The sequence below is a fragment of the Aplidium turbinatum genome, chromosome 8 (genome assembly GCF_918807975.1).
Source record: "Aplidium turbinatum chromosome 8, kaAplTurb1.1, whole genome shotgun sequence".
NCBI lineage: Eukaryota > Metazoa > Chordata > Ascidiacea > Aplousobranchia > Polyclinidae > Aplidium > Aplidium turbinatum.
Genome location: NC_137479.1, coordinates 23,573,621 through 23,595,596, shown reverse-complemented (window position 1 = coordinate 23,595,596; position 21,976 = coordinate 23,573,621). Strand labels below are relative to the sequence as shown.

Here is a 21,976-nt window from a genome sequence, read left to right as displayed (position 1 = left end):
TTATTCATTCCATAAAAGCTTCATTAGTGCAGACTAATGTTGTTTGCTCAGCATGGCTTGTGTATGTTAATTGTTAACTGGATTTTCAGTAATTAAGGTTGGTCTTGGTTTTGTATATTGCTGATTGTTGATATATTCCGCTTCATGTTTGTTCCTTTGGGTGTGGTCTACCACCTCTTTATTTTTTGTATGTTTTTGTGATAACGAATGAAGTGCACAGTTGAATATTAATAGTCAACAGTATGCTGCCGTTAAAAGTCCAAGGTTTACATAGAGACCAGTCATTATTTGGCCACCCTCAAACGTACACGTGTTATACCCAAAACAAGGTTTTCAAGAAGTGTTGCTTTTAAACTTAATCTTTAAATGGATTTAAAATGTGTACTTTTGAAATCATATATAAACAATGATCTTTAGGAAACTACCCCATTCGAAACCACTAAGTTTATTGGTGCAAAAACATTAAGGTAAAATGTATATAACATGAGAGTTTATCGGAATATTTTACCAAGGTTACTAAAATGCCATGCTTCAACTTACCATTTCGATTTACATTGGTTTTAACTCCTGTTAAAACTCTAGTTTGCTTTATCGACATTAAATTATCAAATTTTCATCATGGTTATGTGTTTTACTTTTTGTGTGAGTCTAATGTTTGTTTGGAAAGACTCGTCATTGAATTTATCGTTGTTGTTTAAATGCTGCTGGCGAAAAAACTCTTCCCTCTTGATGTGACATTTTTTGCGACTCAATGTTCGGCAATAAGCTTTCTAGAAACGGTGGCTTTTCCAACTATGGGTTGCGATCCTAATAGAAGTCCCAAATTAATTTTTTGGGATTCAAAAACAAATAGTCTACTGTACACTGAAGACTAGGGTGGTCCAAAAAAAACTTTTTTTGTAAATGTTAATGTCTCACCCTAAAATATTGTTACCATTGATGAGAAAATGATATATGTGAATTTTCATAAAAATTGGTTGATATTTAGGGGTTGCTACCGGGGTTCAAAGTTTTGTCGTTTGCCCCCATTTTAACGTTTTAAGAGGATGTGATACAGATATGATATGATACGGTACAGTAAAAAATATGGTACAGTGCCATGGCATATTGCAAGAAAAATACAGTTTAATAATTACTCTATATAGTCTGTTTATAAACTCATGTACGTCTGTATTACGAATTATACTAACTGGTCTACAAATATATACAAAATGTGCGACTTTGTATACTTGTGTTTAAAGTTCAGAGACTAAATTTGACAATCAATAACAGCTTTAGAAGACAGTAAATAAACTACATGTACAAATGTACATGATGTAAACTAATATACATAGTACATACATAGTTATTACCCTCTAAACCAGGGGTTCTCAACCGTGGCCTTCGGCCCCCCAAGGGGACCACAGAGCGTTCTCAGGGGAGCCACGATAAAAAGCTTCATTAATAAATTATAACATGTATTGATGAATTATAACAGAATTGTGACACAAAAAACACTCATGTAGGTGTTAGTATCGTAAAGCTAGCTAAAAGCATGTTTTTTCATCATATGTTCTATCTCACTGCATGTTGCATCATCTTTTGTGATTGTAACGTAACAATTAAGGATACGCTTGATTTACTAGCGTAGTCTATTACGAAAAAGAAAGCATTAAATCATTTAATCATTCGTTAACTGTTTTTATTGATTTCGTTTCATTGTTCTTTAAACAAATACATTTTTATTTTGCTCAAGGGGGCCATGGTCTTTTAGAGCCACAGTCTGGGGGGCCATGACTCAGAAAAGGTTGAGAACCACTGTCTAAACCCTTGACAGCCTGTTTCACCCTAAAAGGGTAATCATCAGAAAGTCCTCCTTTTAGGTTAAAACAGGCTGTCAAGGGTTTAGAGCAGTGGTTCCCAACCTTTTTGACCTTGCGGCACCCTATCGAAGAGATAAATAGTTTGCGGCATCCTGGCAAAACTGGGTCAATTTTATGAGATTTCTGTATTTCAAGTAACTGTATGAAATAGCACAGAATGAGTTGTACAGTATAGCGCGCATAAATAAATGTATTTATTCAAAATTTAGTGTGAAATTTGGGCTTGACTTCTTGCACAAGTCCCTTAATATCTCGAGGCACATTCGACAAAGCCACCCACATTTCTTCCTCGACTATAAGCAGTCGTTCTCGTTTTTTTAGTTTTAATGTTCGTTTGTACGGAAAATCCACTAATTTGGAGACCCAATTGTAATCGCAAAACAATTCACAAAATATATTCATATAAGTATAAAGCAGTGCTCCGCAACCGGTGTGCCGCGGGATAACTATCATCAGAACATACTTTTTGAAAAGAAAGGAGTTTTTATGTTTTAAAAATTCTCGCTTTACCACTGCAAGACAACTCAAACTCTAGCTAGACTTCCCACAGTGCATTTATGATTTTTTTGCCTCACATTGAAGTTTTCGCAATGGGAAGGCTGCCCTAGTTTTAAAAAAGGCTGGTTAACGTGGTAGTGCGTTTTTAGAAGTCAGGCTAGGTCATTTTGAATTGTCAGTTAGCAGTGTTTAATGAAAAATTTCGTAATATTGAAAGCACAGCTATTAAGTGTAGTAGCCAACGTTTTGTCAATGGCGAGTCCATAACAAACGAGTAGCCTAATTATTTTGCAAAGAACTTCCAGCCAGGAACGAACGACTGGCCAGGAAATTTTTAGAGTGACCAACGAGTTTTTCATAACCCATGGTATCCATTGGAATAACTGCATCAACGTTAGCACAGATGGTGCTTCAGCAATGGTGGGCGAAGGAAGAAGTTTAGCTGCATGGGTAAAACGTCAAAATCCAGCCATTCAACTTATGTATTGCTGCTTACACAGGGAAGCCTTGATGATCAAACATTTTACAAGGGAGCTGACAGAAACAATGAATGACTGTATCCAAATTGTTAACTTTATTAAAGCAAGAAACAAGCGCAAATATCTCATTAAAAAGATGATAGTTATTTTTTACATTTTGAAAATGTGTCGGCCGAATTGTGCCGCAAAATTTTAAAGAGTTTTTAAGTGTGCCGTGAGTAAATAAAGGTTGCGGAGCACTGGTATAAAGAATAAATCAATTATAACTTAGCCTTTTCTCGATTAGCTATGTAGGCTATCGTGTTTGTATGCGCAGGTATGGTATCCCCCATGCAAAAGTTTCTATTTTATAGTGGTTCGCAAACAATCGTGCAATTTTATAATCGTGCTGGGTCACACAATCCGATAATCCATCACTGCAATTTGACTTTGTGCGCCGTGAAACGCAAAATAAAATCATGAAACCTGGCAATAATGATGCGTTTCAAACGTTTTTATGGAAAAAACAGCAACGATTCAAAATCTCTTTCACGCTGTTATTCCTGGGCGAGAAAACAAAGGCTTATTGTGGATTAGAGTTAAAATAAATAAATAAATTCCACACTTAACGGGTTAAAGTTAAAATATCTCGCGGCACCCTTGAGCATTGCAATTGGCACCCCGGTTGGGACATTGCCGAGCGTGGAGTGGCGTTGATCACGGAATACAACACATTACACACATGTGACGAAGAACAAAAACAGTATCTTTTGCGTGTCGTCGCCGATCACCGTCAGCGATATCCAGACTGCAGTAGAAAGACCCTCGCGCAATAATTCCTGTATGTAGTTTATTTGTTGTATTCTAAAGCTGTTAATGAATGTCCAATTTAGTCTCTGAATTTTAAACACAAGTATACAAAGTCGCAGCGGTGACGCGCTCGCTTTCCAATTATGCAATCCTGGTTTGACTCCCGGCTTATACTGGTTGTTGACAAACACCGCCCACGCCCACCTCTACCCAGGGTATAATATATTGGGTGGGCGTAGTTGCTGAAGTAAAGGCGGCCGAGAGAAAGGAACTGGCCACCCTACTCTCGTTAGTGCCGAAGGCTTAGTATAATGAGAACCTCATCCCTCGATGCTTGTATTCAAGTATGGGACTCACCTTTACCTTATACAAAGTCGCACATTTCGTACATGTACACCAGTTAGTATAATTCGTAATACAGACACATGAGTTTATAAACAGACCATAGAGTAATTATTAAACTGTATTTTTATTGCAATATACAATGGCACTGTACCGTATTTTTTACTGTACCGTATCATATCATATCCTCTTGAAACGTTAAAATGGGGGCAAACGACAAAACTTTGAACCCCGGTAGCAACCCCTAAATATCAACCAATCTTTATGAAAATTCACATATATCATTTTCTCATCAATGGTAACAATATTTTAGGGTGAGACATTAACATTTACAAAAAAAGTTTTTTTTGGACCACCCTACTGAAGACTACTTATCAGCATACTTCCCATAGAGTCGCATTAAAAATAATTTTCTGAAATGGAGTCTTACAAAAAGGGTTGAGAAGCCCCGTCAGAAGCATTCTTTCGTTACACAATTATCTATTTATTTCTGTATCATTTGCCATCCCAGACAGCAAAATCTGTCATTTTTACATCTGCAGACGTTGAATCGATGTAAAAAATGACGGATTTTGCTGTCTGGGATGTTTGCAGTGGGTTCCCACACAGCGATATCTTTCAATATGAAAACGTTTCTAACCTTGATTAGGCTTTTTTCTAAACAAATTTCAAATTCTAAAAGATTTTAAAATATGTCTGATTATGTGTGAAAACCTTCAGTTGTGCATTATTATAAGAGCTCTTATTTCGAAACATACTATAGGATCGTTTGATGGAACGTTCAAAGCATTTTCGTTTTTTCTCGATTTATACGCAAATTGTTTGTATTCTTCAATCTGAATATGATGTTGTCTTAGATTCCACTGACGTATGTATCCTGATGATTCTATTGTGTGTTTCATGGAAATGAATTAGTCCATGTATTTACTTTCATGTTGATGGACCAATTGGCTTACTTGTACACATTTCAGCTATAAGTCAATATAGTGTTCGTTATTTTATAGTTAATGATATTTCTGTGCGAAATTAGATTTTTGAATGAGTTATCAACAATCGAAGGCCTGAGTTTAAAAACTACTCGTCATATGTTTTGGAAATTGAGATCATTAAAAATGTGTTGTATGATGGTCAATACATGTCCCCCCGCAACATTTGATGTTAAAAACAACTTAATTTTGCTATATCACACGCTGGTGTTCGCATAGAAACGAAAGAATTATATATCCCCTTAGAAAAAGTTTGACTTGCTTTTTCTTAAAAGTTGAGTTTTGTGACTCAAGTAGTTTTTATCTCAGATCTTCAATATTGGAATCTCCTGAAAAACGTACTTTTTGTCATACTGTACTTTAATAAATCAACCTTGCTTCAAATATCCGGTTAATGTGCTAGTGGTTGTTCCTTACTGAAAGTACACTGTGCTTGCTTGAAGTTGCTTTTTCCTGAAAACGTAAGGTAACATTGTCTTTTAACAGAGTTTGAATATTGCAAGCACAGAATGCAACCGAACTGCAACTTAAAGGTAAAATGAACTGGCAGTGGTCTCAAACGCGCAGTGTCGTTATAGACAAGTGGAAAATGTCTGAAGAGGGAAATTACAAGTTGTTTCAACTTGTGAGATGTCGTCAGGAGCTGTTGTGCGTTGGTAACTAGCTGTAGCCTCTGACGCCATGTTTTTTGGCTTGTAACGTTTTTGGCTATTTTGTCACGTCACGATCGAACCAGCTACGTACGGTGTCGTTTTATAAATGAACCGCTTGAGTTTAGATGAGTGGAAGCTAGTAGATAATGAAAGAATTGACGCTTGTTCGTCCTTCAGCGTTGCATGTCCCTTCCTTGTTGTTACATGTTATAGTTAGCATTCGAAACAACAACCTTTCTTGGCTAGATTATAAAAAGGCGTATCATTTAAATACCTCGTGTTACGTTTAAATTAGTCATCAATGTTTATTTTTTATTGATGTGAGCACAAGTTTGTGTGTTAGATCAACACAGAAATGCAAATAGTGCTACTGGGCTGACGAAAGCCTGCTTCGACAGCCAGTTTTATTGGTAGAAGGTTTCTCCATTACAAAGTTGAAAATCTTATCCATCAGGCCCTGCACTGCGACGACTTTCAAAACTAAAAGCGTCAGAGCAATTACCTTTTATGATGTCATACAGACATCTAAGGATTGGCTACACTCTGCTTAATCACAAAATCCCCAAGAGTAATCTTGACTATTGTTAAAAATTAGTGATATGCTGACGACTATCCTTGTAATTTCTGAAAATATTTGAAACATTACTTCATCATCAACAAACGTTGTGACGACAAGATTTCTCGTCTATTTGTGACGACAAGATTTCTCGATGTTTACTGTGCTTTAAATTGCTCTGCGGACGTCCTTCGTATTTTTAAAGCTCTTGATATTAATTTCGAAGCTACAATATTAAATTGGTAATGTTTTTAATCAGTTAATAGTCATGGCAGTTAATCGTTTGGAAAAGGATCACATGAGATTTTCAACTGATTATACAATTGTACGTTTGTAGGTGCTGTGCTGGTGTAGCTAAAATCCGTCTGCAAACAACATGTGTTCTCACCAAAGCTTACTTATTGTGTTTACGTTCAATGGGCCTATATGAAAACTTTTTTTTATTGCATTCTAACTAAACAATAAAATTAAATAATGTGTTTGTCATTTGATTTTCTTCCTGTATTTCAAAGTGGATTTTTTTGGACCGATTTCTTTCTTGCACCTTCAGTCTATTTGCGTGTTCAATCATAGAATTACTTTGACTTATCATTGTGACAAAGCTAGAACGAAAATGTTGGAAGGCAAACGTCATCCCACATGAATAATAATGGTTTCAAAACGTTGTGATAGTATTGAAACAGGATTTTCTGGACAGCGATTGTCCCACGTGGTTACGCGTCCCTGATTTGTCAGTCGTAAACAGCATCGAGTGAACTAGTGCATAGAGCCGCAGACGACGACTGTGGAAAAGTGAAACCTGAATAACTGTGACCGAGAGAAGTAGCTACGGAGGAAGTTGCCCCCCTTCTAAAAAATCATGTTTCAATACTATATTACAACGTATTAAAACCATTATAATTCGTATTCAATAAAGTTTGGCCCCAAAGCTTCGGTATATCACTACCACGCAACAGTCTTGAATCCGTTTTGGACCAAACTTTGAATGGTTCGACCTCGTGTGGAAGACAGTGTTGGTAAATTCTATTTTGATATTTCCCCTTTGATTAAGTGAAAGTTACAGGGAATCAAGTTTACTTTTACATGTCACGAATAGTCGGTAAACACTACCATCACTCCTATCAAAGAGTGCAAAAACTTAAGAGGTAAGGGCCAGGTTTGCTTGGCCTATAGCTATTTAAGTCTCTTAGCCTATGTAATATTTGAATGTCACGGTTTTGTTGAATGTTGCTAAAGAAGGAGTTTGCACAAGCTTAGAAAAATTAAACTGGGCAACGAATTTTCAAAAGTTGATTGCTAGTCGATTTTAAGGTAGGCCTATTTTTGTTGCAATTTTAACTTACCCCCCACATGAACAATTTGCAACAATCCGTGAAATGATTTTAGACTTCAATAGGCGATGCTATGTAGGCTATGAATGCAGTTGTTTTTATAAACAAATTTCATTTTTAGTCCATATGATGTGTCCGGCTACTCTCGTTTAAGCCTATCGCTTGTGTGTTGGTAATGGAGCATTCCTAATAGTCATCCAGCGGAAGTCAGAAAGTTTTGGTTGGTTTAGTTTCACCAGAAGACTTATCTATCTCTTTTCCATTCTGGATAGTTTATGCATTGGTGAAATCCCTTGCCATTGTGATCGCTAACTGTTCCACAGTTTGGTAACAAAATCGAGATCTGAATCAAAAAATGTGTCTTTAACTGAAGTAGCCTATTGCACCTGTGCGTATATTGAGGCCAATGTAACTTACTTAAACAAGTTTGGACGCCAATTGTGAGTAATTACCAACCTTTTTATGCTTCAAAATGTTTGTGGTGATCAACTTAGAGTGCAATTATGTTAAACAGAAATTCTGCTAGAGGCGGTAGCTCAACTCTCCCTGTGCCTCAACTCTCCTGCATCTCCCCTACCGGTACTGGTATATACACTTATTTAACAGTTAGCACAGTTATCCGGGAGTAACAGCCTGCAGTATTATGTGCATACACAACAGCTGCACCACCAATATACAAATATAATAGGCCTACTGGTATCAAACAACAACAAGGTTCCTTCAACTGTCACTATATAGGTGATTGCTACTGTATTACACTTGAAATTTTTTCCTAAAAAAGTTAATAATACGATCATTGAAAGCAATAAATTCTTGGCAAATTGAGGTGAGATCAACCTGATCGATCAAGTTTTTCTGAATGTGTTCAACTGTTCATCCTATGGTTCAGGTGCGCTTGGGTTAATCTGCTTTTTAAGCAATTTTTCACCAGTCTGTGCCACGAAAAAGACCTTTTTGCAGTTGCATTAAACATAGGGATTTTCAGGTAAAACTGTATCAGTTTTGATAGATTCATGTAAATGTTTTATCCATTTTAACAGCTTGAGTTCGTTTTTTCGAGAGAATTAACATCAATATCCCCATCTAGCCTGGTTTAAGTGCCTTCTTTTAGAGACAAAGTTGCTGCATCCTGTACCCTTGCTCCACCTAAAATTACTTTCTCTATATCACAAAAAACTGCAGGTTATCTTGGTGAAATCTTTCCCTATCTTTTCAAAAATATTTGGCTTTCAAAAGTGGGTGGGCCAGGCCCACCCAGCAGGGATATCTAAAGAAGGGGATATGAAGGCTTTTAATACGTCTGACAATAGAAGGGCTTTTGTTTATCGTAAATAATCTCTGTTTACAGTAAAATAACAATTGACACCAATAGTAGTTTAATAAATCTTGTTAGCCTACCTGCATTGCGCTATTAGCATCAGGCCTGGATGCTCACTGCATGCTCATGGTTACTTGTTAATTCAACTACCCGTAGCTTACAGTTGCTTTACATCTAGCCTACTGCAAAGGCTTTGTTAAGAAAAACAGCTTACTGGTAATTTTTCAACTGTCTTTTCAAACAAGTATTCTTTGATTATGCTCTATGTAACATTTACTAATTGTCTTCTGTAGCTGACTATACCAGCTATACTATAAAACTTTCTATAATTTTGAGAAGAACCGCTTGTTTAACGCATTACAAAATACCGCCCTGGTAGTGTCATAAGAATAAGGCAATCGCTGTGAGCCTTCGCATCCCTTTCTCTAGATATCCCTGCCACCCAGAAAATAAAGTAGGTGGGCCCAGACCCACGAGGCCCACGTGGTTCCTCCATCCCTGCTGTGTTTGTGATTCAAACATCCTACAGGAACACGAAACTTCCTAGATTAGATTTTCAAAAAGACTTTCTGAGTCCGAAGCTAATTTTTCGCAATCAATCAAGCCATATTTTTTTTATTTGCATCAGACAAAAATGTTCATGTTCAAATCACACAAAAAATACGAAAATAAAAGGCATAGGCAGTGTTGTACGCGTCAATGAAATAAATTGACGGCGTCAGCGTCAGCGCGAATTGCCTAAAAACTTTACGGCGTAAAGTAGGCTACTGCGTAGGAAGACGGGCAAAGCGGGACGCGGGGCAAAGCGGGACAACGCGATTTCTCACGTTTTGTATTCTTTGGCTCCCTCTAACCTGAAGCACTAGTTAGGCAACTACAAACTGTATTTGCTGTGAAAAAATGGCGACTGGCAGAGCACAACGCGTGTCGTGAGGAAGTAAAATGTGTTTTGGCATGGTTTGTTATAAGAAAGAGATGGAAAAGTAGCTACCACATTCGTTAACATAAGCGAATTTGTTGGTAGCTTTGTTTTTATCTTAGACATTGAGACAGTATTTGTTGGTAACAAAAGCAACTTTCACCTAAAACTTTACAGGTTTCAGCAGAGATGTTGTTTTCTAAAGGCTATACTTTGGGGCAAAGAGGGACAGCTGTATTAGGGTAAAGTGGGACAGTGCATTAGGACAACATGAGACTCTAGAAGTCTAGATTGTATCTGTGGTTCTTCTGTTAATTGAATTTTTCTTTATGACTCTTTTAACCTTCAAGATTGTAAAATATTTATCAGCATTCATTTATATTGTATCGGTAGGCATACACAATTTAATTCTGACAATAGTTCGTCGCTATAAGAGAAAAACTGAAATAGGTAAATGGACAGATAGGCTATCAATATTAAGAATGCAATAGAAGATGTGAAAAGCAAGAAGTTGTCTTTAAGAGAAGCGGCTAAACAGTACCAAATCATGCAAAAATGAAGTGTCCCGCTTTGCCCCACGGCTGGGGCAAAGCGCGACATTTAAAAAAAAAATTGTTTTTTGATTTGTACTATAACAGTAGAAAGATTCCGCTTGATATTCGAACCACATATGCTGACCAACTAAGGCTTTCGATTGAAAAAGAAATTAACTAAATCCAACCATCACTGTTGCTGAAATTACGTTTTTACGAAAAGTGTCCCGCTTTGCCCCGTCTTCCCCTAAGCTCTTAAAGAAATTGACGGCGTCAGCGCTAATTTCTAGCGCTATTTTAGCCAGGGTCTCAGGGTCTCACAAAACGGAAGTATTCGACTTCTAACGAGTTTGGTTTTTAAGACTGTTTCGAGCTGTGAAAGACGATTTCGTCTTTTCTCGACTCAGATTAACCCAGGATACGATAAACAAACTTGAAACTGCTTAATTGGATAAACGAACAGCTGCCACAAAAAAGATTGTTCATTGCTATCAGTTTGAAAGTCAAAACGTCAAACAAAATTTAACTCTCATAGTGAAACGAAATTTTCCATGAAAACGAAAAATGACGCGCATCGCTTGACGCTTAAAATCGGCAAAATAGTTGACGGCGCTATCACTTCCGTCAATTAAAAAATAAACTGACGGCCTAGCCTCAGCGTCAACAAAAAGTTGGCGGCGTCAACGTACAACACTGGGCATAGGCTACTGTAATGTACACGCAGCTGTGGTGCAAAAGTATTTCAAATGAAATTACTAGCTCATTTTGTTCAAAGGTCTACCACCAAAAATTGTTAAGCTCCGTCCATTCCGCAGACGTTTGGAGACAAATTGGAAGAATTTGGATTGCGATAATGACTCCCAGAGATGATGTACACACACAGTCACGTTGCTCTTAACTTTATTAAGCGTCGCTCTGGTGGCGCTGATATGGGATACTTTAAGTTTAAGACCCTTTCTTCGGATGAATGTACCTTCTTAAAAATGCGGCATATTTTTTCCTGTTGTCATTTCTATCAAATCCGTTTAATTCTAAAGACAACTCTTGTTTTTTAAGAGAAAATACCCCTTTCCTTCTATAATTTTACTAATAGCCTATTTTTCCTTCTGAAGTATTTATTGAGGTACTTCATTTTTTGTTTAATTTTATCGTGTCGAGCACTGGTATTCTTGTAGAGGAACATTGCAATTTTTCAAAGAATGTTTTTATTGACCACGAGAGGCAGTATTGGACCGCATTTGTTGCTGCGGAGATCAATGGGGGTCCAGTTGAATGCCAACGCGCCACAGCAAATACCAACGTAGGACGTAGCTTATACTATTCTTGTATTATATTGCAATCAATATTTTATTGTTACTTTACCGTAATCCTACCATTATCCTTCTGCAATACAGTAACGCCTATAGGCTACGGTAAATTACAATTTCCATAGGCCTAAATGTGATGAGGACTTTTATAAACACTTTACCACATTTTAGTTTACTGTTCTGACGACAAGCTAATGAAGAGAGTCGGATAAAAAGAACAGCAGTTCGAGCTATGAAACACCTTCTCGTAATATTTAACATAAACAATAATGAGACTCATACGTTGACAAATCAATTTTTTTCTTGAGACAAATCAATCAAAACACGACACGCTTGGCTGCTTGATTTGACGTAACGTGCATGATATGATGCGGAAAAAAAACAAGTTCAAATTATCTCTTATCTATTCAATAAAATGCTCAATATGCGAACAATCAATTAAATATTTGATGAGGCGTTGGGTGTTTATATGTTAATGTACATGCATTTAATTGCTGTTGCATATGTAATTTTCTTTTTTAATTAACCCCTAAATGTAATTTTGTGAAACCATGACTTATTTTTATCAATACAACTTTATCAGTTTACTTGTTAGAAAAAAGAATTTCCTCTACGAAATACGTAGACGCCATAGATTTTAATCAACTTGGAGAAAACAGCAGTCTCTAAAAAAGAGATATTTTGATCTGAATGGTTTTGAGATGTTGTCCTGTCGTTTGCTTCTCTATCCCGCTAAACATAAAAGGGCTTAGTTTTCGTTAGTTGTCATATAATTGGTAACAATCACATATTGGAGTATCGTTGACACAACCACCATATTTCTAATTCTAGCTACCTATAATGATAAAGAGAAAAAACTAGCCATCAATTATTTTTATCTTCAAGATCATCAAAAATTTACGTTGTATTTTGTTTCTGGCAGATTTGGCTCCTAGCAATTACATGTCGGTACTGTTTTTATTTTTTAGAGTCCAAGTTTTTAATGGCGGCACTTGATAGCTTCTATCAAGATAAATCGCGCCGAACTATTTTAAATAGAGAAACTAAACCCAGGGCAGAGAGCCTTTAAACGTTCTGACCTTCACAAATAAATAATGAAGAAATCATAGAAAACATCCACACCAATTATTGCTATTCTTTTTCGTTTGAGTCAAAAATAATTTTGAGTAGGTTACAAGCTAACGAACGCGGCATCTAATTTTTTGGAATTGTTTTAATAGCTTTCAATAGCGTATAAGGTATTACCGTCGTATGAATAGAGTAGGCTGCACGAGTTTCGTTTTGTTTTTAAAACTCTTCATCTGACAGACTTCATGCTTTTGAGCATGAACTATATTTTTGTTACAGCAAACCAGAGTTGGATTAATTACAATAGTAATTGAATGTAATTAATTACATGTTTTTAGGTAATTATAATTGAGACTTTTGTTGTTGAGTACTGTGATTGTAATCGTAATCTTAAAAACATTTCATACATACATTTCTAAACATAATTACAATCCCTTTTGGTAAGTCGCACACATAATAAGCTATACGATGTAAAATAGATGTGCCTGTGTGAACTTAAGCGCGAAAAATGTGCTATGACGTGAGGTAAATGTAATTTCTTGTACTCTGGTGTCTTTATCAAATGCAGGGATATCTATAACTACTGTGTATTGTAGTAGTATTATTGTAGTTATAGACATCCCTGATCAAATGCTATTGTATTGTTTTTGATAAAATCAAACTGTCAAAAACCATTGATGAACATATATATTGAAACATTTAATGTTATAATTGAAACGTGCATTGTAATTTGAAAATTATAGAACAATGTAACAGTGTAATTGTAATTTATTTAAAAAAAATTGACGATGTAATTGTAATGTAATTGAACTGAAGCTATGTAATTGATCCAAATTTGCAGCTAACAAAACACACAGCTCATGATGTGTTGGTATAAAATGATTGAGTGGATAAAGCGCTCGCTTTTAACTTGGTAAACATGGGTTTGATGCTTTCCCTGGCAAAACCTTATAAAAATCCCACTCAATCTCGTTTCTGTATAATACTAAACATTGGAAAAATGAATTAGACTAACAAAGTAGCCTACTTTTGGCAACGCATTGTAGCTACCCTGAAACTGTCTGGTAAAAGCTGAAAGCAACCAACCTGCGTTGGAAGCAAGGTCATTTAAAAGCATATATTATTATTATTATTATTGTTATTATGATGATACTCAACAATGATTTCAACGGCTTAATTGACTTTACGTCATTCAGTACACTAATTGAATTTATAGTCGGTTGCATAGCCGAGTGGTGAGAGCCTTGGTAAGGCACTCGATAGGGCGCCGGTTCGACACCGCTCAAGTGCATGCGGGTGCGTCTTTGACAGGACACTCAAAGGCATACCTGAAGGTGGACACGATGACTGGCTTCCTTGCCTTTCCGTCTACTTTATCCAAATTTTCAACCACCAGGCGTACCTAATTCTGGTTACGACTAAAAAAGAAATTCACAGGTATCTTCAAATCGGAAATTAAAATCCAACTACAGAAAATAGGAATGAGAACGAATGTGGTTGTGTCTTCCATTTTTTATGATGAACTTCCTTTTCTTTCCACCCATTACTTCTTTTCTCGTTGAACATTCCAGAACCAACGATGTAGGGCAAATCAAAAAGGTCATTTAAAACGATGACCTGTATTGCTAGATTCTCAGTCAGTAGCCTATCTAATTGTTACTGCCAATTTTCTTAAGTTAAGCCCTCTGCGTTCATTTGTGACTCGTTTGTTAATATTTGGATTTTTTCTCTTTTGCCGACCACTGTACTAAAAAAGCCACCTGTTTTTGTTTCTCTTTTATATTGTTTGGCCTCTTTCGCATCTGCGTTTTGGCACCTGTGGTCTGTTTTCGTTAAATCAGTAACTTATTAGTCGACGATACAACGTCAGTTTTCATTGAATTATACAACCATTATGACCTATTCGTTTTTCAATAATTGTCAATCCTTGAGAAAGGGAATTCGTAAATTGTACTGTAAATCGATTTGTTTCATTCTACAAAATTGCTTTTCTCTGGACGGTCGCAAATTAAGAAATCTCAAAGTTACCTGTGTTTAAAAGATTGTCTAAAAACGCACATTAAAAGAACACGTGAAAACCAATTCAAATTCATGTGTCGTGTTGTTGGAAGCAATCTAGACAGAAGAAACTGACCAGGCAGTTCAATAGAGCAAAGGTCAACGACAAACAAAATACGTCACTGTAACGTAGCAATCAAATAGACAAAGCGGAAGTTACATTTCAGTTTTTAGACATTTCAATCAAGAAAGTCGTCGTTGTTGACAGTGAGCGAAGTTGAATGTCAAGAAAATGGCAACAAATTCTGTAAAGGAGACAGACGTGGCAGATAAATCAAATGCCGAAGAATCAACAAATCCAGAACCCCAAACATCAAAGGTGACAACAAGATCACAATCAAAAATGCTCTACCAAGCAGAAAATGGCAGTCTGCACCCAAGCGACAGCACCAGCAAAGTTTCCAGCAAAAGCCGCTCCTCTACAATGAGCGCTAAAATTAAGAAGGCGGTAATATTAGCTCGATTGGAATCACAAAAAAGGATCTGCGAGTTGGAACAAGAGCAAGCGAAAGCAAGGGCAGAATTTGAAACAATGGTCCTAAAACAAAGTCAGCTACGTGAAGAACAAGAAAGAAAATTCCTGCAACAAGTCCAGGAAGCTAAACTAAAGGCAGAGCTCCAAGAGACAATTGCCCAACTTTCGGAAGAATCGGAAGAAGATGCTGGTGAGCGCTATAAAATGTCTAAAGACAATGTTGATATAAACGGACAATTTCAATCGAATTTAGCAACTAATGTAAACAATAATTCTGTGTATCCTATGTTATCCCAATTAACGTTGAGTGGCGTAGAAGCCAGGTCTAACATTCACGAATCTATTGTCGTTTCAAACAAAATTAATCCTTCACAAACAGTAACAAATAAATCGTTTGTGAGACATGAGCCGAGTACGTCGTATGCCCAGACCCCTGTACTAAATCAAATAAACAATAATCAATCAGTAAACTCGAAACAAATTCCAAATATTACTATCAACCCGTCCCCACTGTTGTCTGTAGAACCCCCAATCTTTGATGGAAATTCTGCTGAATACTGTGGTTTTATAGACGCATTTGATACGTTAATTGATTGTAATTTCACAGAGCCTAAACGTAAACTTTTTTATCTGTTGCAATACACCAAAGGCTCTGCGCACACTTTGGTAAAAGGGTGTCAATACATGCTTCCCCACGAAGGTTACACAAAAGCAAGAGCTTTGCTACAACAAACCTTCGGTCAAAAATTTCAAATAGCTCGCGCATGTGTTGATTCCGTCATAAACGGCCCATCTCTTCAAAATTCTAACAAGGATTCTCTAATCAAGTTCTCTTCAGAACTAACTTCCTGCATATGTACTTTGTCTGGCATGAATTACTTACAGAAAATGGACAACATGGATACCATAACAAAAATAATAAGACGCTTGCCAAGTGGCTGGTATTCTGGCTGGTTACGCGAAGTTGACGTAATTTTGCATGAAAGAAATCAAGAAATAAGCCTTTCAGATCTCTCACGGTACGTCTCGCGCAAAACGAGAGAAACGACCAATTTGGCATGCGATATTCTAAAATCTACTAAAAAACAATTCGATGATTCCAACTCCAAACGTAGGAGCAGCGTAACCTTTGCAACGCAAATAAAATCGTCGAACCATGAAAGGACATGCCATCTGTGCAGAGATAAACATTTTCTCAATCAATGCAAACAATTTCGAATGATGAATATTGACCAAAGGCTTAAATTTGTAATGGACAACAAACTTTGCAAGTGCTGTTTAAATGCTGGTCACTGGGCATATCAATGTAAAAGGAAGGACCCTTGCATAAAACTAGGATGCACTGAACGCCACACTACTCTCTTGCATCCCCCAGATGCAACACAAATCACCACAAATATCACACCTAAAGACACAACTCAAAAAATTAATATCAATCAACCTACACAAGCAATACGCAATGGGTTTGTCAACACACGAACAAATTCTCGCAGTCTGCTTCCCATAATCCCAGTAAAGGTTCGCCTGCAAGGAAGTAATCAAACTATCACTACACAAGCGTTTTTGGACAGTGGAAGTACAACATCTTTCATAACAAATGATTTGATAGAAAAGTTGCAAATTGCCGACTGTCAAGAAACTAATATTTGTACCATCACGCTAAACAACACTGGCAAACGTAACAAGGTAAAGGTGGTCACAAATGTCGAAATGTCAGATTTTGACGAAAACAAATACATTTCTCTAAGCTCTCTTTACTCCACTTTTCAAATTCCTGTTTCAAATACAGATATTCCTACCCTAGAAGACACTAAACACTTTCCAGAATTTGCAAACATCTCGATTCCCGATGTTGACGCAGAGGTAGGACTTCTTATCGGCAATGACAATCCGTACGTTCTCCAACCACAAGAAGTAATCCAAGCAAAGGGTGGCTATTATGCCATCAAAACGGCCGTTGGCTGGCTAGTGAATTGTCCTAACAGCAAACAGGATCAAAGTAAAACTAAAAATTTCTTTACCAAAACTTCTACCCATCCAATGTGCGACATGTGTTTTGACGCTGTTGACTCAATTGTTAACTGTAAACCCGAATTATCTGTTCAACAAGCTCAATTCATGAAATCTGTTAACTCTAGTATCAAACTTTTGGAAGACTCGCACTACCAAACTCGACTTGCACCAATGAAGGCAATGACGATTCCTCGATTGGAGTTATCAGCTGCTACAATCTCAATTAGCTCTGAAAAAATACTACAAAGAGAGTTAAAGGTACCTTATCTCAATAAAGAGTCAATTTTTTGGACCGACAGCACAACTGTCTTGCGCTATCTCAACAACTCAAACAAAGCGTTTCATACCTTCGTCTCAAATCGAGTTCAACAGATTAAAGATGCTTTAACAATTTCCCAATGGAGATACGTTCCCACTAAATGTAATCCTGCTGATCATGCTTCAAGGGGTCTCTCAATTCCAAACTTTCTTCAATGCAATCAATGGAAAAACGGCCCTGAATTTCTATGGAAACCACAATCTCAATGGCCTAAGCAACCAAAATTTCTCGAAGTCGTGGACAATGACCCAGAAATTAAACAACCAAAGCAAACGTGTTTTGCAACCCAAAGCGAATCCCACTTTCTGGAAGATCTTTTGGGTAAGTATTCTTCTTGGTACAAGCTGAAAAGAATCGTTGCTTGGCTTTTCCGTTGTAAGCATAAATTTCTGACTTTAAGACTCACTAACCTTGCAAATAAACAAAATGCCCCAGCACACAATCTTTGCTTGTCTCCAGATGAGCTCACAAAGGCACAAGACTTTATTTTTACCTTTGTTCAGTCAAAACACTTTGCCAACGAAATCAGCCAACTGAAAGCACAAAAGCCATTAAACAACTGCAGTAGCTTAATAAAATTCGACCCTTTCTTAGAAAACAATTTACTAAGAATTGGTGGCCGCATCAAAGCTGCACCTCTCAAACACGATGCAAAACATCAAATTATCCTTCCAAATCGCTCCCAAATAGTTCCTCTCATCATTCAAGAAATGCACGACACATTTGGTCACAGTGGCAGGGAACACGTCCTGTCTGCCCTGCGCGAAAATCTATGGATTATAAAAGCCAATTCAGCAGTCCGCAAGGTTTTATCCAAATGTGTTGATTGCCGCAAAAGAAGCGGAAAACTCAGCACACAAAAAATGGCTGATCTTCCTAAAAACAGATTGACACCAGACAAACCTCCATTCACCTATGTTGGTGTAGACTATTTTGGCCCATTTATTATTAAAAAGGGTAGAACAGAACATAAAAGATACGGTGTCATTTTTACTTGCCTTGTAATAAGAGCCGTACACATTGAAATCGCAAACTCTCTTGACACTTCATCTTTTATACTCGCTCTACGACGATTCATCGCAAGAAGAGGGCAAGTAGAAGAAATTAGATCTGACAATGGTTCAAACTTTGTTGGTGGTGAACGAGAAATGAGAGAAGCCATCAAATCATGGAACAACAGTCAAATCGAAGATGCTTTAACACAGAAAAGCATCAAGTGGATCTTTAACTCTCCAAGTGCATCCCATCATGGAGGTGTGTGGGAAAGACAAATCAGATCCATTAGGAAAATCTTATCAGCTATCTGTAAAGGCCAAACTTTAACAGATGAAACGCTGACTACCTTCATGTGTGAAGTAGAAAACATTATTAACAGTCGTCCACTTACAAAATCGTCAGACGATCCTAATGACATGGAGGCTCTCACACCGAACCATTTGCTTCTTCTAAAACAGCAAATAAACCTTCCTCCAGGCTCATTCACAAACAAAAAAGAGCTTTACTCTCGAAAACGCTGGAGACAAGTTCAATACATGGCCGACGTCTTTTGGACACGGTGGGTAAAAGAGTACTTACCTTTGCTCCAGCAAAAACAAAGGTGGACCAAAAAATCTCCTAATCTGACTGTGGGGGACATAGTTTTAATCGCAGATAACACACCCCGAAACAATTGGCTCATGGGTCGCGTAATTCAAACGTTTCCCGACAAAAATGGCATTGTCCGTAGCGTTAGCGTTCAAACTAAACAGTCCTTGATTGTCAGACCAATTCAAAAGTTATGCTTGATCGTTCCTGCAAAACCAATGTAAATTTGTGCTGATTTTGTTTTCTCATGTTGTTTATACCTGTGTATTTGAACAAATGTACGAGGCCTTAAAGGGGAGGGAATGTTACTGCCAATTTTCTTAAGTTAAGCCCTCTGCGTTCATTTGTGACTCGTTTGTTAATATTTGGATTTTTTCTCTTTTGCCGACCACTGTACTAAAAAAGCCACCTGTTTTTGTTTCTCTTTTATATTGTTTGGCCTCTTTCGCATCTGCGTTTTGGCACCTGTGGTCTGTTTTCGTTAAATCAGTAACTTATTAGTCGACGATACAACGTCAGTTTTCATTGAATTATACAACCATTATGACCTATTCGTTTTTCAATAATTGTCAATCCTTGAGAAAGGGAATTCGTAAATTGTACTGTAAATCGATTTGTTTCATTCTACAAAATTGCTTTTCTCTGGACGGTCGCAAATTAAGAAATCTCAAAGTTACCTGTGTTTAAAAGATTGTCTAAAAACGCACATTAAAAGAACACGTGAAAACCAATTCAAATTCATGTGTCGTGTTGTTGGAAGCAATCTAGACAGAAGAAACTGACCAGGCAGTTCAATAGAGCAAAGGTCAACGACAAACAAAATACGTCACTGTAACGTAGCAATCAAATAGACAAAGCGGACGTTACACTAATCTCTTGAAAGACATGCATCACTTTTGGTTATTTGGCTAGCAGCAGTTCGTAGAAGTTTTTTTCAAAAGATGCAATCAAACTAAAAGCTTGTTTCCCACACCATTTAATAGTTTTTAACAATTTGTAGAACTTGTCTGTAAAAACTCAAACCCTTTTGTGTTTTTTGATTAAAAAAATTATACGCTAGCTAAACTTTATGTTCAAAAATCCAACCTTTGCTTGGCTGGAAACCCTCAATCAAAGTCCGCGGCTTGTTTCGATGGCACCTTGCCTGGTGGAGCTTCTTTTTAATAACAAAGCTTCATGTTCCGGTGACCTACAGTTGATTTTAGAAGTTTAATTTTTTTTCGGTTTGGATCTTCAATTACTAGCCCAGTGATAGCATCTCAATGACCATGCTTCGTCTCGTCACTGAAGCATTAATGGCAATTTATATCCTTCGCACGCAACTCGCGGTCACGGGCTGTTGCTTTGTAATTATTGCAAGCAAGGATGACAATTTTATTTCTTATTTCATGACATAATCGTCTCTGACGCTAAAAAGCAAGCTCATTGTTTAAAATCTTGGTTATTTTCGTGCTAGTTTTGCACCACAGTTGAGACATGCACGAGTCCAAATCATTTTATGTCAGTGTTCGATTTTGACACACTGCAAGTTAAATTTGTGGTAGACTATGTGGTATTCCAAAGTATAAAGTTTACGTATAAAACGACAATTTCGTATTTGAGTTTTAAGATAATTTCAATTGAAATATCATTTTAATTATTCATACAAAATTTGACAAAACTTATTTCAAAATTCTAATCTAAAATAGATCTGAGCTTTTAAAAACATAAACTGGCAATTAAAGAGTGAAATGGAATTAACAAAAATTTAATCAATTAGATGTAATTTTGATAATTCCGAAAATAGTTTTTGATCAGATCAGGTTCAGCATTTGACTTCACATGACTCACTTCTCTGCAAGATAAAACCATAAGGGATTAAAACATGAAACGCCAAAACCAAACAAATAAATACGAATTATAAACACCTGGGACGACTTAATAATCACCTTGTAGTTTTAGGTTAGGCTTAAAACTAGCTCTACATTTTGGTAACATAGAAGAGACATTTAATAAGTGGGCCAATGTTACTTTCAAAAATGGTATTTCTCAACATTTTGCTGTTGCATTTGTAAAGCAATTTGGACATAATTCAGATAATAAGGCCATTATATTTACTGATAGTCCTCCTGATTGAAAATCGTCAAAAACTTCCAGGACTGCTTTAAAATGTTTTGACACATTATGTTAAATGCTCAAAAACATATTATACGTTTCATGTTCCAAAATAATTTGTGCGTATTTTAACTTCATTACAGTTTACATATATCAACAAAACCTTGTATAACAAACCTGTTTAAAACATTAATTTTCTCAAAAAAAATTTTCTCAAAAAATTCTCAAAATTTTTTTTTTATAAGTTTCGGAAACTGTTTTATCCAAAACGATATTTCGACACAAAATTATTTTTTCTTGATTTCGTTTGGTATTATTTTTTCTTGTTAAAAATTTCGATTCATTTTTCATAAAATAATCGTTGAAAAAAAAGCCCCACTATATAAATGGTCGAAAGTTCGATCTTTCTAGCCTCTCCTTTGCCATGTGATTAATCTCATCACGATGGACAACCAACTTCCTAATTCTTGACGTAGAGAAACGCTAGATTAAATAAACAAACGTCGTAAAGTGTGATGCTTTGTTTTGGAAAAAGAAAACTCGAATAAAATTTAAACAATCAAATCAGGTTAAAACGTCAAAACATTTTAAATTTTCGGAAAAAAAACATTCTAAAAGTCAAAATTTAATTGATTTAACCTTACTAAAAAAACATTGAATGATAACACATTTTCAGAGATAAATTAATACAATTTAACTTTTTTTCAAATAAAATCTATGACGTTGCAACAAAAAGGGTTAGGGAAGCATTTTCTAACAACTACCTTTGAAATGATGAACAAATTTGCGGAT

General features: G+C 36.5%; 1 protein-coding gene across 1 annotated transcript; it reads left to right on the top strand.

Moving 5' to 3' along the window:
- Nucleotides 1-14,931: 14,931 nt before the first annotated feature.
- On the top strand, nucleotides 14,932-19,314 carry LOC145776173 (uncharacterized). Its single transcript, XM_082587574.1, has one exon. The coding sequence runs from the start codon at nucleotides 14,932-14,934 to the stop codon at nucleotides 19,312-19,314; it is 4,383 nt and encodes a 1,460-aa protein (XP_082443700.1).
- The last annotated feature ends 2,662 nt before the right edge of the window (nucleotides 19,315-21,976 follow it).

Excerpts from the sequence above, each read along its gene's own strand:
- LOC145776173 (XM_082587574.1), top strand. The coding sequence starts at position 14,932 with ATGGCAACAAATTCTGTAAAGGAGACAGACGTGGCAGATAAATCAAAT.